The 13,466-nt window shown below is 43.9% G+C and overlaps 2 protein-coding genes and 1 long non-coding RNA gene across 4 annotated transcripts; all 3 read right to left on the bottom strand.

Moving 5' to 3' along the window:
• Window positions 1-289: 289 nt before the first annotated feature.
• Window positions 290-2,360, bottom strand: LOC133128194 (zinc finger protein 239-like). The gene is made up of 2 exons (XM_061241536.1): window positions 2,357-2,360; window positions 290-2,289 (listed from the first exon to the last, which is right to left on the bottom strand). The coding sequence occupies exons 1-2, from the start codon at window positions 2,358-2,360 to the stop codon at window positions 1,421-1,423; spliced, it is 873 nt and encodes a 290-aa protein (XP_061097520.1). The 3' UTR covers window positions 290-1,420.
• Window positions 2,361-2,491: 131 nt separating this feature from the next.
• On the bottom strand, window positions 2,492-6,390 carry LOC133129595 (uncharacterized). Its single transcript, XR_009708828.1, has 4 exons — window positions 5,838-6,390; window positions 3,476-3,599; window positions 2,639-3,308; window positions 2,492-2,551 (listed from the first exon to the last, which is right to left on the bottom strand). It is a non-coding gene; the product is annotated as an uncharacterized LOC133129595 (long non-coding RNA).
• A 739-nt stretch (window positions 6,391-7,129) lies between these two features.
• Window positions 7,130-13,190, bottom strand: LOC133129590 (histone-lysine N-methyltransferase PRDM9-like). 2 transcript variants are annotated; one of them, XM_061243781.1, is made up of 7 exons: window positions 13,054-13,190; window positions 11,382-11,578; window positions 10,919-11,014; window positions 10,389-10,512; window positions 9,507-10,179; window positions 9,361-9,419; window positions 7,130-8,136 (listed from the first exon to the last, which is right to left on the bottom strand). In XM_061243781.1, the coding sequence occupies exons 1-7, from the start codon at window positions 13,088-13,090 to the stop codon at window positions 7,502-7,504; spliced, it is 1,821 nt and encodes a 606-aa protein (XP_061099765.1). In that variant the 5' UTR covers window positions 13,091-13,190; the 3' UTR covers window positions 7,130-7,501. The 2 variants fall into 2 exon arrangements, with proteins under 2 accessions (XP_061099765.1, XP_061099766.1); XM_061243782.1 differs by lacking the exon at window positions 9,507-10,179 and having other exon boundaries at window positions 7,944-8,136.
• Between the last annotated feature and the right edge of the window lie 276 nt (window positions 13,191-13,466).

Here is a 13,466-nt window from a genome sequence, read left to right as displayed (position 1 = left end):
CTTTTTTCCCTCCTCATTTTCCTTCTTCCCTCCTCAACCCAGATTACTGTTCCCCAGCCCCTGCCCAGCACAAAAGCATACACATCAGGTTGTCTCTGGGCTTCTCTTGTTCCCATAGCACCTTACTGCACTCTTACGAATGAAATGTCTGAAATACTAAGGTCACAGATTTCTTTCAGTCAGATGAACTTGTTTTTCTCAGTGACAAAATCCAAATACTTTGCATAACTATGTGAAGCAATCCAGTCAAGAAAACCCCATTACATTTGATATAATTATAAGGGTATTTATTTCTGCAGAAAGAGAACACCTGCCAATAGTCAACACCTTACAAAATATTAGTGTTTAAGCATTATTTACAGTGATCCCTTATCGCCATTATAAGAGAGACTGTGCAACAGTGTGAAATATGTGTCCGCACAAAGGATAACCACCTCATTAGGTAGAAAAGTAAAACTTTGTTTCCCACCATCAGGCCTCATACAAAGCCTGGAGGAGCTGAAGATATTAGTGTCCGCCTCTTACAGTTACTCAGCCAGTCCTTATCGGAAAGATAACAAGCTATGTTGAATAGGGACAGATAAAATAATGCTGTATAACCTGTGAATTTTTTTTTACTTACAACACGGAAAGAAACATTTCAGTGTCATAATACTTTTGTCACATGCCGTGACACCCCTGGGAGAACAGAAGAGCAGGACACAGGAGGATACGGAAACTCCGGAATGCACCTGCATTTCTCTGACCACAGTCAAAGCTGGAGAGAGGCAGAGTGTACATCCAAACAAAAAATAAACAAAAGTCTTAAGTCCTCACCCTGCACCCTTACGGGTACCAGGCTAAAAATAATAAACTAAAAAAAACAAAGGCAAAAAAAAGAAACGAAACAGAGCTTGCGACTCGCATAGCTTTTTCAGCCCTCTTGCGTCTGGTCTCTCTCCTCTCCTGCATGTTCCTGGTCTCAGCCACATACTGTGCAATGGAACACTCTTGGACTGATTAGTACGGCCGTCCAGGTGTGTGTGCGCCTAGTTAAGCAGTAAGCGTGGTCCTCGGATTGCCCAACCACCACAACTTTTTCCCAGATACCTGATATTTCTGCAGTTTTAGACATTTTCGGGTTGCTCTAAGCCTCTTGCTATTCACTTGGCAGAAATACCCTTCAGATCACTTGGACTTCAAAGTTCATGTAAGGTACTTTAACCTCAACACATATTGTATATTGCGACAATCTACCATTTCTCTCTGAAATGTAAGGATTCAATGACTGGAGCTCTTCCTACATTCTGAGCAGACAAATAGTTAATATAACATAATGGTGAGAACAGGCCATTCACCCTAGCAATGCTCACCTTCTCCGACCACTAAAGTATACGTACTGCTTAGTTTGCCAAAAAGCTAAATAGTATCAAGCACCGTGTCAAGCCTGGTCGAGAACCCCTGTATGAGTTATCTGGTGTTGCTTCCAATAACTTAACTGAGTAAAGCTCTTCCCACACTGGGAGCACTCGTACGGGCGTTCCCCTTTATGAGTTCTGTAGTGTTGCCTCAACGGACCTACCTGACTAAAGCTCTTCCCACACTGGGAGCAGTGGTATGTGTGTTCCCCTGTATGAGTTCTCTGGTGTCGCTTCAAAGTACTTGACCGAGAGAAACCCTTCCCACACTGGAAACACTGGTATCGGCATTCCCCTGAATGAGTTCTCTGGTGTTGCTTCAAATTACTTAAATCAGTATAGCTCCTCCCACACTGGGAGCACTGGTATGGGAATTCCCCTGTATGAGTTATCTGGTGTTGCTTCAAATGACTTGACTGAAAGAAACCCTTCCCACACTGGGAACACTGGTATCGGCGTTCCCCTGTATGAGTTCTCTGGTGTTGCTTCAAATGACTTGACTGAAAGAAACTCTTCCCACACTGGGAACACTGGTATGGGCGTTCCCCTGTATGAGTTCTCTGGTGTTGCTTCAAAACACTTGGCCGAGAGAAACCCTTCCCACACTGGGAACATTGGTATCGGTGTTTCCCTGGATGAGGTTGCTGATGTTTCTTCAAAGAACTGAAGCCCTTCCCAGTATGGGCCCCTGGACTGCCTGTGTGGGACTGTGTTGAGGTGGGGAGTGTCTTAGGGGGGGTGGGGTGCTGATGTGTGTTGCTGGGAGGTTGTTGGGACCCCACTGTCCTGCTGAGCTCCCCTGGGTGAACCTTCTCAATGTGCTGGTGAAGATTCACTTCCTCTGTGTCAATGAATGGGCACTGGGAGCAGGCAAAGTCCTCAACAGTTTGTCCTGAGGAGAGAGAAGGAGTGCAGGAGGTGAGAAGAATATAGATGGAAGCAGATGCTGATAAACATACCCATTCCTGCAAAAGTATAATATTGCATAAAATTGTAAAACTGCATCTTAACTCCTCATCTTAATTTCTTTCAAACAACCAGTCAACCACCTTCACTTGTGTATAAGACTATTTTCGCAACCTGTGTAATCCATACCTGTGTTTTTGGTCCTGGGGGAGATGGCAGGAGAAATAAGGGAGGCTTCAGCACAGATCCTGTAAAAGACAGAAAAATGCACATTATTTAATGTAAGACAGATAGTAAGATGAAGAGACACAGTCTAGCTCATCATTCATTCTCACCCATTCTCTGATGTAACTGGTTTCTTCAACTGGGTCTTTCTCTTCCGGGTCACAACCTGACCCTTCTGTGTCAGTGATCCATTTCCTCTCCGTGATGTGATCTTATGGCATCTCCATGGACACATCACTCCTTGACCTCTTTCAGAGGCCACGGGAGGAAGAAGTGATGACACAGAAACTGAACAAGTGGCTATTTCTACCCGGTGAATCAGCACTCGAGGTTGTTTTAGTAGACAAGAAGTGACCAGAGTAGACAGCTCCTCCCTGTCCTGATGTCCGTGTTCTGATTTTAATCCGTTCATCTGCAATTTGTCAGTTTGGCCAACTTGGTAAGTTATATGTCCATCCCTCTGTTCATCCCTCTCTTTTTCTTCCTTCTTCCAGAGTCCCTCTTCATCTCTCACACCATCGTCTCCCTCAATTTTAACACTCCGCCTCTCCGTATCTTCCTCCTCCTTCATGTCAGTTTGTATGTTGCTTATCTCTGCGTAATCTGAACTGTCTGTCACATATTCAGACTTTATGGTGTCACCTGAAAAGTTCATGCACTGATTGAGTATGGATACTGATTGGCCGTTGGTGATTGTCCACTTGGTAGTATCCACCACTCTTTGAGATGGAGGGCAAGACATGGAGGATAGTTTGCACTCCTCTATGGAGGTTAGTGTTGCTGTGTGAGAGAATGAACAACGATGTTAAATGTTACAGAGGACAATTCATTCTCTACATAAAATGTCATATTGCCTTTTGTGATGGTTCACAATGTCAAGGGATAAAGGTACAGGCAGGGTGAAAATGAAGTAAGAGTGGTAGTGATCTATACCGGTGAAGACTTACTATTCATTTCCAACTGTCCAAGACTTCTGTGGTGCCTGAGTAGGGTCTTCAGCTGGTTTGTGTATGAAAGAGACTGCACAAAGACCTCCAGGACAGAGGGGGCAGCACTGAGCCAGGACACAGTCTGAAAGAGATGCAGCTTCAGCCATGTAAATTACATTACATTACATTAATTACTTTTTAATGACACTCTTATCCAGAGCGACGTACAGTTAATTAGACGAAGCAGGAGACAGTCCTCCCCTGGAGCAATGCAGGGTTAAGCCTCTTATTGTTGCTACACTGGGGATCGAACCACCAACCTTGCATGTCACAGTCATGTACCTTAACCACGTTACAGGCGGCCCAAGGTAACTGTACCTTACTTCTGCAGTTCATGTGCTATGCTATGTCTTAATGCACAAGACAGAACGTCACTGATTACAAAAAAGTATAAAACTATTTACAGGCAACTACCAACTACCAGGGCTCTACCAAAAGATTGATGACAGAAGAAATAAGACATCAAACAACTCAAACGGGGTCAAAATTCAGATTGTAAGCTTTTATTAAAGCATGGCCTCCAGACGAATCGTTCATGCCTTGCACACAGGATGCTCTGCACACAGGTAGGCGAGAGACCGTTGATTCCGAAATAAATCATTTAAATGAATAAATGTTAGCCTAGCAGTACAAGTGAGTTAAAAAGCATCAAAAGCATCGAGTGGCTAAAGCAGCATGTTCGACTTAATCGCTCCATGAGGCCTCGACTCAGCAGAGAGCAGAGACCATGCTGACGCCTTGCCGTGATCCCAGACCTCGGCGACAACAACCGTTGGCTCAGGCAGTAAGAGCAGTCGTCTGGCAGTCGGAAAGTCGCCGGTTCGATCCTGCCCGGTGTGTGTTGAAGTGTGTGGCAGACAAGCTGGTGGAGGAAAGTCTGGGCAAACGCTGGCGACCTAGCTCGCCATCCTAACCAGTCGGCATTAGTGCGGCTTGGACCAGCACCTCCCCCTTGTCCTCTCATATTGGACAGGCGTGCAGGAGTCCATTCAGGGCACGCCAGCAGGTCTCTTGTTTGGCAGAGAGCTGCAGACACCCATGGACCTGGTGGCCGGGGGCAGCTGCATGAGCGCTTACGGGTCACCCAAGACTGTGTTTTGGACTCTAGGGCCGTTTGGGACGGTAGGCCCCTCGGGTGGGGGCAATGTAGCATCTGTCAAACATCCATCCATCCAGAGGGGCTGGAGCCTATCCCAGCATACATTGGCCGAAAGGCAGGAATACACCCTGGACAGGTCGCCGGTCCATCACAGGGCACACACACCATTCACTCACATTATCATACCAACAGGAAATTTAGACTCTCCAATCAGCCTAACCTGAATGTCTTTGGACTGTGGGAGGAAACCCACGTGACACGGGGAGAACAAGCAAACCCCGCACTGAGAGGCCCCGGCCGACGAGGATTAGAACCCAGGACCTTGTCAGGCGGCAGTGCTACCGACTGCACCACCCATGCCGCCCATCCGTCAAACAATGTGCATTTAAGACGTGTCACATCCATAACACAATGTCGTCACATCCATAACGCTGGTATCTCCTCATAAAAATCAAGACAAAAATATAAATATTTTCTAAATGTATATTTTTATGTTCAACCAAGCCTTCTACATTTCATGGATATCACACTTTCAACATTAAAATTCAGAGTTTTTATTAAGTGTATAGTCACATCGATACAGCAAATTATTTGTCACATTTCTTCTGGTTTACCAATATTTTTTTCCCCCTAAGCCAAGTGGGTGCAATGATAATACACATTAACATTTTTCATCATGCAAGAACAGTAATGTTTTTGTGGGATTTTGTTTGTCATTTTTGTCCAAATGTCACATCCATAACGCTGGAATTATCTGTATCCCAATTATCAGGATCAGGATCTGAAATACTCGGACCAGGATATCTTACTTTCAGGTTGTCTGACGAGCGATATTAAAACCTCTTTGCATTTGAATGGATCACTATGGAATTGGGGGTGGCCCTAGATTCAGCTGAAAATTACCCTCATACAGTATGGGGCACATTTGTTGGCAAAATGGTGTGGAGCACGCGACACGGCTTCAATCAGAGCAAAAGTAAATACAGTTGGTTACGAGAAGTTCAGCGCGATTAAGGAGGAGATTATGAAGCCAGCGATTGCACCTGCTGCGCATTTTCCTTTTCAAGAACAGAACCGCAAAGATTTGAAGACCAAAGATTTATTTATTGAAAACATTACAAGTCACTTGAACAGCTATGAGAAGATGCGTTGTACTCAACGCTGCTGAATACGCGCATAGCTTTCGACAAACACTCGATTTATAAAGGCATATATACTCACCTCCAAATTCACATTCTGCAATGCTCAGCCTTTCCATCATCGAAATATTTTATCATTGTTTTCAAGCGTAGATAGCACGGTTAGTTCGGCTAATTCGCTAGTAAGCATGGTGAAGCGCAGTGAAAGCGAAGGCTCGGAGCAGGTTACCGCGACAACACTCCCTGATGACATCACCCTAAAGTTCTTGGCTATGGGCGAGTCCATGTTTTTAAAAAACACCGACACCGACATACGTGCGCAAGAACCCTAAACTCAATTTTCTTTCGGTTTAATTTTTCCTCTTCTTTTCCCCTTCTTTCCTCGATTTTTCTTTCTTCCCTCCTCAACCTATTGTTCCCCAGCCCCTGCCCAGCACAAAAGCATACACATCAGGTTGTCTCTCAACCAATAACTTTCTCAAAAAATATCATCTGACTTGGCTGTGTTACAAGGATTTCCTTCTCGGCCCTGAAACCATGGTGGCGAATCGCCCTTCCAAAACAATAAAGGATCTTATTACATACATCTTCCTTTGTAAGCTGGTTTTTCAAACAAAATGGAATCATTAACATAGGAATCATGTAAAACACGGTGCTATTCATTATATGGTGTTTTCCAGAACTTTCTACAACGTATAGATCATTTTTGGTGCTTTCCACATCATATTAATCATTTTACTCAACTTTGGATTACACATGGGTCACTTATGCACTTTTAACAAAAATATTTATCAGCAATAAGTCATAGAAAGTATACAGACATACTAAACAGCAGTGAATCATTGAAAAATATACTACTAAGTATCAGTAAATCATTAAAACTATACTACTAAATATCTGATTTATACTTTCTTCTAGGTGAGTAAATGCATTTCTTTAGCCTGATGCATTTTTGCAGTCTTTGCTCTCTTTTCGACAGTGTACACTGTGGTTTCTTGCGTTTTCATAAGCTCAGCTATAATTAATGTTCTAGGTTAATTTGATTTGATAACAAGCAGTGTACATGTGATATATTGATTATAAGCCACTTACACATAGATACACTTCTGGCATGAATCATTAAGAGTTTTGGAGAAACCAGCTGTGCAGGCATATCAGACATCTCGCTCTGCCCACTGTCCTTGACTGTCTACAAAGTTCAAGACCCCCCGTATGAGTTCTCTCGTGTTGCTTCAAATAATCTAACCGAGTGAAGCTCTTCCCACACTGGGAGCACTGGTATCGGCGTCCCCCTTTTAACATGCACAAATATCACAGGTGAGCGTCGTCTGATGAAACAGATCCAGTAAAAACACAACAATAGCTATTCTTCTATTTAACTTTTGTATTTATTTGCAAAAAAATGACAGAAAGTGAGAAAGCTTACCGGCTTTCTGATTTGAATCAGACATAGTAAGACGCTTATACACACTTTTCCTGAAGGGGGGGCTTTACCAAAACAAAAAGACATGAAGCTGGCCACGAACATTTTTCAGTATTTTGCCTTCTGAATACCCCTTGTCGACCTTGCTGTAAGACCAGAATGTGCTAGCTGAGAAGCAGAGACATTAAGGTGAAAGGCTGTCTGTCTGCTGGAGAGAGACAGAGAAAGACTCATAGTAAGCACTTAATTCAGAAAGTGATCTAATAGTAATACGTAGTAATCACGTGATTGTCTTTATGTCAACACACATTGTCAATTAAGAATCAATTAAGAAAATTACTCTTACACCCTGCATGAGTTATCTGGTGTTGTTTCAAATCACTTGACTGAAAGAAACGCTTCCCACAGTAGGAGCACAGGTATGGGCGTTCCCTTGTATGAGTTGTCTGGTGTATCTTCAAATGACTTAACCGAGTAAAACGCTTCCCACACTGGGAGCACTGGTATGGGCGTTCCCCTGTATGAGTTATCTGGTGTTGCTTCAAATGACCTAACCGAGTAAATCTCTTCCCACACTGGGGACACTGGAATGGGCGTTCCCCTGTATGAGTTATCTGGTGTTGCTTAAAATGACTTGACTGAGAGAAACCCTTCCCACACTGGGAACACTGGTATCGGTGTTTCCCTGGATGAGGTTGCTGACGTTTCTTCAAAGAACTGAAGCCCTTCCCACACTGGGAACAATTGTGGGCCCCTGGAGTGCCTGTTGAGGTGGGGAGTGTCTTAGGGGGGGTGGGGTGCTGATGTGTGCTGCTGGGAGGTTGCTGGGACCCCACTGTCCTGCTGAGCTCCTCTGGGTGAACCTTCTCAATGTGCTGGTGAAGATTCACTTCCTCTGTGTCAACTAATGGGCACAGGGAGCAGGCAAAGTCCTGAGACGACATCTCAACAGTTTGTCCTGAGGAGAGAGAAGGAGTGCAGGAGGTGAGAAGAATATAGATGGAAGCAGATGCTGATAAGCATACCCATTCCTGCAAAGTATACAGTGCATCCGGAAAGTATTCACAGCGCTTCACTTTTTCCACATTTTGTTATGTTACAGCCTTATTCCAAAATTGATTAAATTCATTTTTTTCCCTCCAAATTCTACACAGAATACCCCATAATCACAATGTGAAAAAAGTTTTTTTTAGATTTTTGCAAATTTATTAAAAAAAAAAAACTAAGAAATCACATGTACATAAGTATTCACAGCCTTTGCCATGAAGCTCAAAATTGAGCTCAGGTGCATCCTGTTTCCACTGATCAACCTTGAGGTTTCTACAGCTTAATTGGAGTCCACCTGTGGTAAATTCAGTTGATTGGACATGATTTAGAAAGGCACACACCTGTCTATATAAGGTCACACAGTTGACAGTGCATGTCGGAGCACAAACAAAGCATGAAGTCAAAGGAATTGTCTCGAGGCACAAATCTGGGGGAAGGGTACAGAAAAATTTCAGAGCGCTCTTGACCTCAGACTGGGGCGACGGTTCATCTTCCAGCAGGACAACGACACTAAGCACAAGGCCAAGATATCAAAGGAGTGGCTTCAGGACAACTCTGTGAATGTCCTTGAGTGGCCCAGCCAGAGCCCAGACTTGAATCCGATTGAACATCACTGGAGAGATCTGAAAATGGCTGTGCACCGACGCTCCCCATCCAACCCGATGGAGCTTGAGAGGTGCTGCAAAGAGGAATGGGCGAAACTGCCCAATGATAGGTGTGCCAAGCTTGTGGCATCATATTCAAAAAGACTTGAGGCTATAATTGCTGCCAAAGGTGCATCAACAAAGTATTGAGCAAAGGCTGTGAATACTTATGTACATGTGATTTCTTAGGTTTTTTATTTTTAATAAATTTGCAAAAATTTCAATAAAACATCTTTCATGTTGTCATTATGGGGTGTTGTGTGTAGAATGTTGAGGAAAAAAAGGAATTTATTCCATTTTGGAATAAGGCTGTAACATAACAAAATGTGGGAAAAGTGAAGCGCTGTGAATACTTTCCGGATGGACAGTAATATTGCATAAAATTGTAAAACTGCATCTTAACTCATCTTAATTTCTTTCAAACAACCAGTCAACCACCTTCACTTGTGTATAAGACTCCCTCTGAGTTTTGCAACCTGTGTAATCCATACCTGTGTTTTTGTTCCTGAGGGAGATGGCAGGAGAAATAAGGGAGGCTTCAGCACAGATCCTGTAAAAGACAGATAAATGCACATTATTTAATGTAAGACAGATGGTAAGATGAAGAGACACGGTCTAGCTCATCATTCATTCTCACCCATTCTCTGATGCAACTGGTTTCTTCAACTGGGTCTTTCTCTTCCGGGTCACAACCTTACCCTTCCGTTTCAGTGATCCACTTCCTCTCCGTGACGAGATCTCATGGCATCTCCCTGGACACATCACACCTTGACCTCTTTTAGAGGCCACAGGAGGAAGAAGTGATGACACAGAAACTGGACAATTGGCAATTTCTACCCGGTGAATCAGCACTCGAGGTTGTTTTAGTAGACAGGAAGTGACAAGAGTAGACAGGTCCTCCCCTTCCTGATGTCCGTGTTCTGATTTTACTCCATTCATCTGCAATTTGTCAGTTTGGCCAACTTGGTAAGTTATATGTCCATCCCTCTGTTCATCTCTCTCTTTTTCTTCCTTCTTCCAGAGTCCCTCTTCATCTCTCACACCATCGTCTCCCTCAATTTTAACACTCCACCTCTCCGTATCTTCCTCCTCCTCCTTCATGTCAGTTTGTGTGTCGCTTGGCTCTGTGTAATCTGAACTGTCTGTCACATATTCAGACTTTATTGTGTCACCTGAAAAGTTCATGCACTGACTGAGTATTGATACTGATTGGCTGTTGGTGATTGTCCACTTGGTAGTATCCACCACTCTTTGAGATGGAGGGCAAGACATGGAGGATAGTTTGCACTCCTCTATGGAGGCTAGTGTTGCTGTGTGAGAGAATGAACAACGATGTTAAATGTTACAGAGGACAATTCATTCTCTCCACAAAATGTCATATTGCCTTTTGTGATGGTTCACAATGTCAAGGGATAAAGGTACAGGCAGGGTGAAAATGAAGTATGACTTATGTCATATAGTCAAAAATGGATTCAGATTCTTAACTGAGTGGTAGTGATCTATACCGGTAAAGACTTACTATTAATTTCCAACTGTCCAAGACTTCTGTGATGCCTGAGTAGGGTCTTCAGCTGGTTTGTGTATGGAAGAGACTGCACACAGTCCTCCAGGACAGAGGGGGCAGCACTGAGCCAGGACACAGTCTGAAAGAGATGCAGCTTCAGCCATGTAACTGTACCTTACTTCTGCAGTACATGTGCTATGCTATAGCTTAATGCACACGATAGAACATCACTGATTACAAAAAGGTGTAAAACTATTTTACGGAATTCAGAGAATGTGCACATTCATATAAATCATACTATGAGTGTTATTGAAGTGTTGCTTCACATTAAATGCTCAAATGTGCATTTGCTGACAATTTGAAAACCTCAATTTTGTGACCTTTTTTTAAACAGGATCATAAGATCGTGCTTGTAACATTTATATCTGTCAATGTGTTGTCATCACAGTGAAAACATTGCTTTTCTCCTGAAGCATGAATGGACCCATGCCAAAGTGATCTGGTATCTTCAGTGGATCCAGGTATGGCTGGATACTGGCGTCTACCTGTTTGAGGTCGGGTACCGGCAGCAACTGATCCAGTCTGTAAAGGAGATCCCACAACAGATCCTCTACAGCTGGGTCAATTTTGGAGCCAAACTCCTGGAGGCAGGTAGAGAGAGTAGATGGAGAGTCAGAGGGAGAGAGAGTGTTATGCAAAGAAAAAGCAGTCAAATTGAAAATGGATATAACTATGGTTAAAATGGGTGGGGGGGTGTTTAATTGGGATATAGTGTGCAGAGAACTGTGTATATACAGGGTGTAGAGCTTGAGTACAGCAGAATAGAGTAGATCTCATTATCCTGTGTGCCTGCTGTCCTTGCCAGGAGAGGATGGGAAATTAAGTATGCTGCAGGCTGCCATGTTGCCTTTCGAATATTATCACTTTCCTGTCCACTCCCATGCCTCCTGCTTCACTGTCCTCTCTTACCCCTCCTCCTACCTCCCCTCTTCCTCCTCTCAACCTCACCTGCAGCTCCAGAGTCAGCTCGGTCCTCTGGCTCTCACTCAGCAGCTCTGGGAATGTCTCCATCACCAGAGACACAAACTCCTCCAGTTTCCCATAATGCAACACGTCTTGCTGCTGTAGAATTTGCCACATGGCTGCAGAGAGGAGTTGCAGTGGAGGAACCAGCAGGTGCAGGGAGGAGACCGGGAGAGAGGGCTCTACCAAAAGAGAAAAAAAACAGTTAACACTGGCATGACTGCAAGGTAGGCTGTAAAACACTGAACTTAAACAAGACTGTGCAAACTATAAAGCTGGTCACTTCATACAGGTGCATGGCTACCTGGCTATGCAGTACGGCTATGAAACCAATGGCCAGCACAGAGACACTTGCATCGTAGGGCTGGACCTGCTCGCCTATTGGGGGACACGGCTCACCATCCCCGGTTCCGCCATCCACTTGGGGAAGACGAGCGTGACCCTCCTACAAGGCCTTTCTCAAGGCCACTCAGCACCGCCACGATCGACCACACCTGCTGCTGGAGGCGACCGGAGTGCGGCACTACGACTAGCCACCCCCTCGGCTGAGACTGTGCAAGTGCTGTGGGACCTGTGGCAGCGTAGCTGTGAGGGCCTCGACTAGCAGCAACAACTCCTGCATGCCCTCCTGAATGAGTGTATGAGAATGTAGACCGCTGTGTGTGCACGTGAGTTCGCCAATACATTTCTCACCGAAAACGTAATTTGTCCACTTTTTTACTTCACAGTAGAGGTGATCAAACTTACAATAACTAAGTGCTACCGTGTTCTAAGCCTTTACTGGTCCCTGTACGATGTTAGCATGACGTAGCTAGCATACGCGAATAGCACAAAGCCATACAATTTGCTTTTTAACGGCACTTGGTCATTCGAACGATATAAATAAAACTTAAAAGCATTCGATTAAGTTCAACGGCACCGAAAATTTCTGTCGCGCCGTCCATAAATGGAAAAAGTCCCACCATAGGATTGTTTTAAACCGTTGAAAGTTATACATTTCTGAATCGTCATTAATTTATCTTGGCGCTATCAGTGATTCGGATACAACACTGTTATTTGCTACCTAAACTTTGGCGCACACTCGAAAGCTTTAACATGATTGGAGGCTGACTTGTCTATTATCAAAATCCGTTTAAACTACTGAAAAGTAACCAGGGACTTTGGATTTATAAGGCTGGACATACCGAGTATGCAGCGAAAATATTGACCTGGCAATTTTGACAGTTCGAACTACCACCAACTGCCATGTGAGTGCGTGAAGTAAACCATTTGCTATTGTTGCTTCACCATTTTCGAGCTCCAAAAATGTAAACAATGGAATGGTCAGTGAAATCTGCCTGTTTTTGTGCCGTCGGGGTCCAGCATTTAACATTGATGGAATGCTGGTAAAATGAGCGCTTAAAAGCCACAAAAACAGTAATTTCATCACATTAAAATTCCACCTAAGCAGCATTATTGTCCACAACACGTTTAATTTAAGGTTAAACTGAGATTTTAATAATTGATTTCCGGAAATAAATTTTTCGGTTGTGCTCCCTTCTGAAACATTGAAAGTCAAGTTCGCTTGAACAGCTATGAGAAGATGTTATACTCAACGTTGCTGAATCCGCTCGTAGTTTTCTACGAACGCTCAATTTATAAAGGCATATATACTCACCTCCAATTTCACTCTCTAAAATGCTCAGCCTTTCCATCGTCGTGCGAAATATTTTAATTGTTTTGAAGCGTATGTAGCAAGGTTAGCTCGGCTATTTCGCTCGCAAGCACACTGAAGTGCAGTGAAAGCGAAGTCTCGTAGCAGGTTACCGCGACAACACCATGATGACATAACCCTCAAAGTCAAAAGATCTCATCGACGGGCGAGTCCATGTTTTTTTAATTGCGACCACGAAATTACATGCGCAAGAACCCTAAACTCACTCAATATTCTTTCTGCTTCATTTTCCCTCTACTTTTCCCTTTCTTTCCTCCTCATTTTCCTTCTTTTCTCCTCAACCCAGATTACTGTTCCCCAGCCCCTGCCCAGCACAAAAGCATACACATCAGGTTGTCTCTGGGCTTCTCTTGTTC

This window comes from Conger conger, chromosome 5, assembly GCF_963514075.1.
Source record: "Conger conger chromosome 5, fConCon1.1, whole genome shotgun sequence".
In the NCBI taxonomy this organism is placed as follows: Eukaryota; Metazoa; Chordata; class Actinopteri; order Anguilliformes; family Congridae; genus Conger; species Conger conger.
Note: the sequence above shows the minus strand (reverse complement) of the source record. Positions and strands in the feature narration are given on the sequence as shown.

Coding starts and splice junctions, on each gene's coding strand:
- LOC133129590 (XM_061243781.1), bottom strand. CDS start 13,090: ATGGAAAGGCTGAGCATTTTAGAGAGTGAAATTGGAG. Junction 10,513..10,918: donor CGGTACCCGACCTCAAACAG/GTAGACGCCAGT, acceptor CATCTCTTTCAG/ACTGTGTCCTGGCTCAGTGC. Junction 10,180..10,388: donor TGGACAGTTGGAAATTAATA/GTAAGTCTTTAC, acceptor TCTCTCACACAG/CAACACTAGCCTCCATAGAG.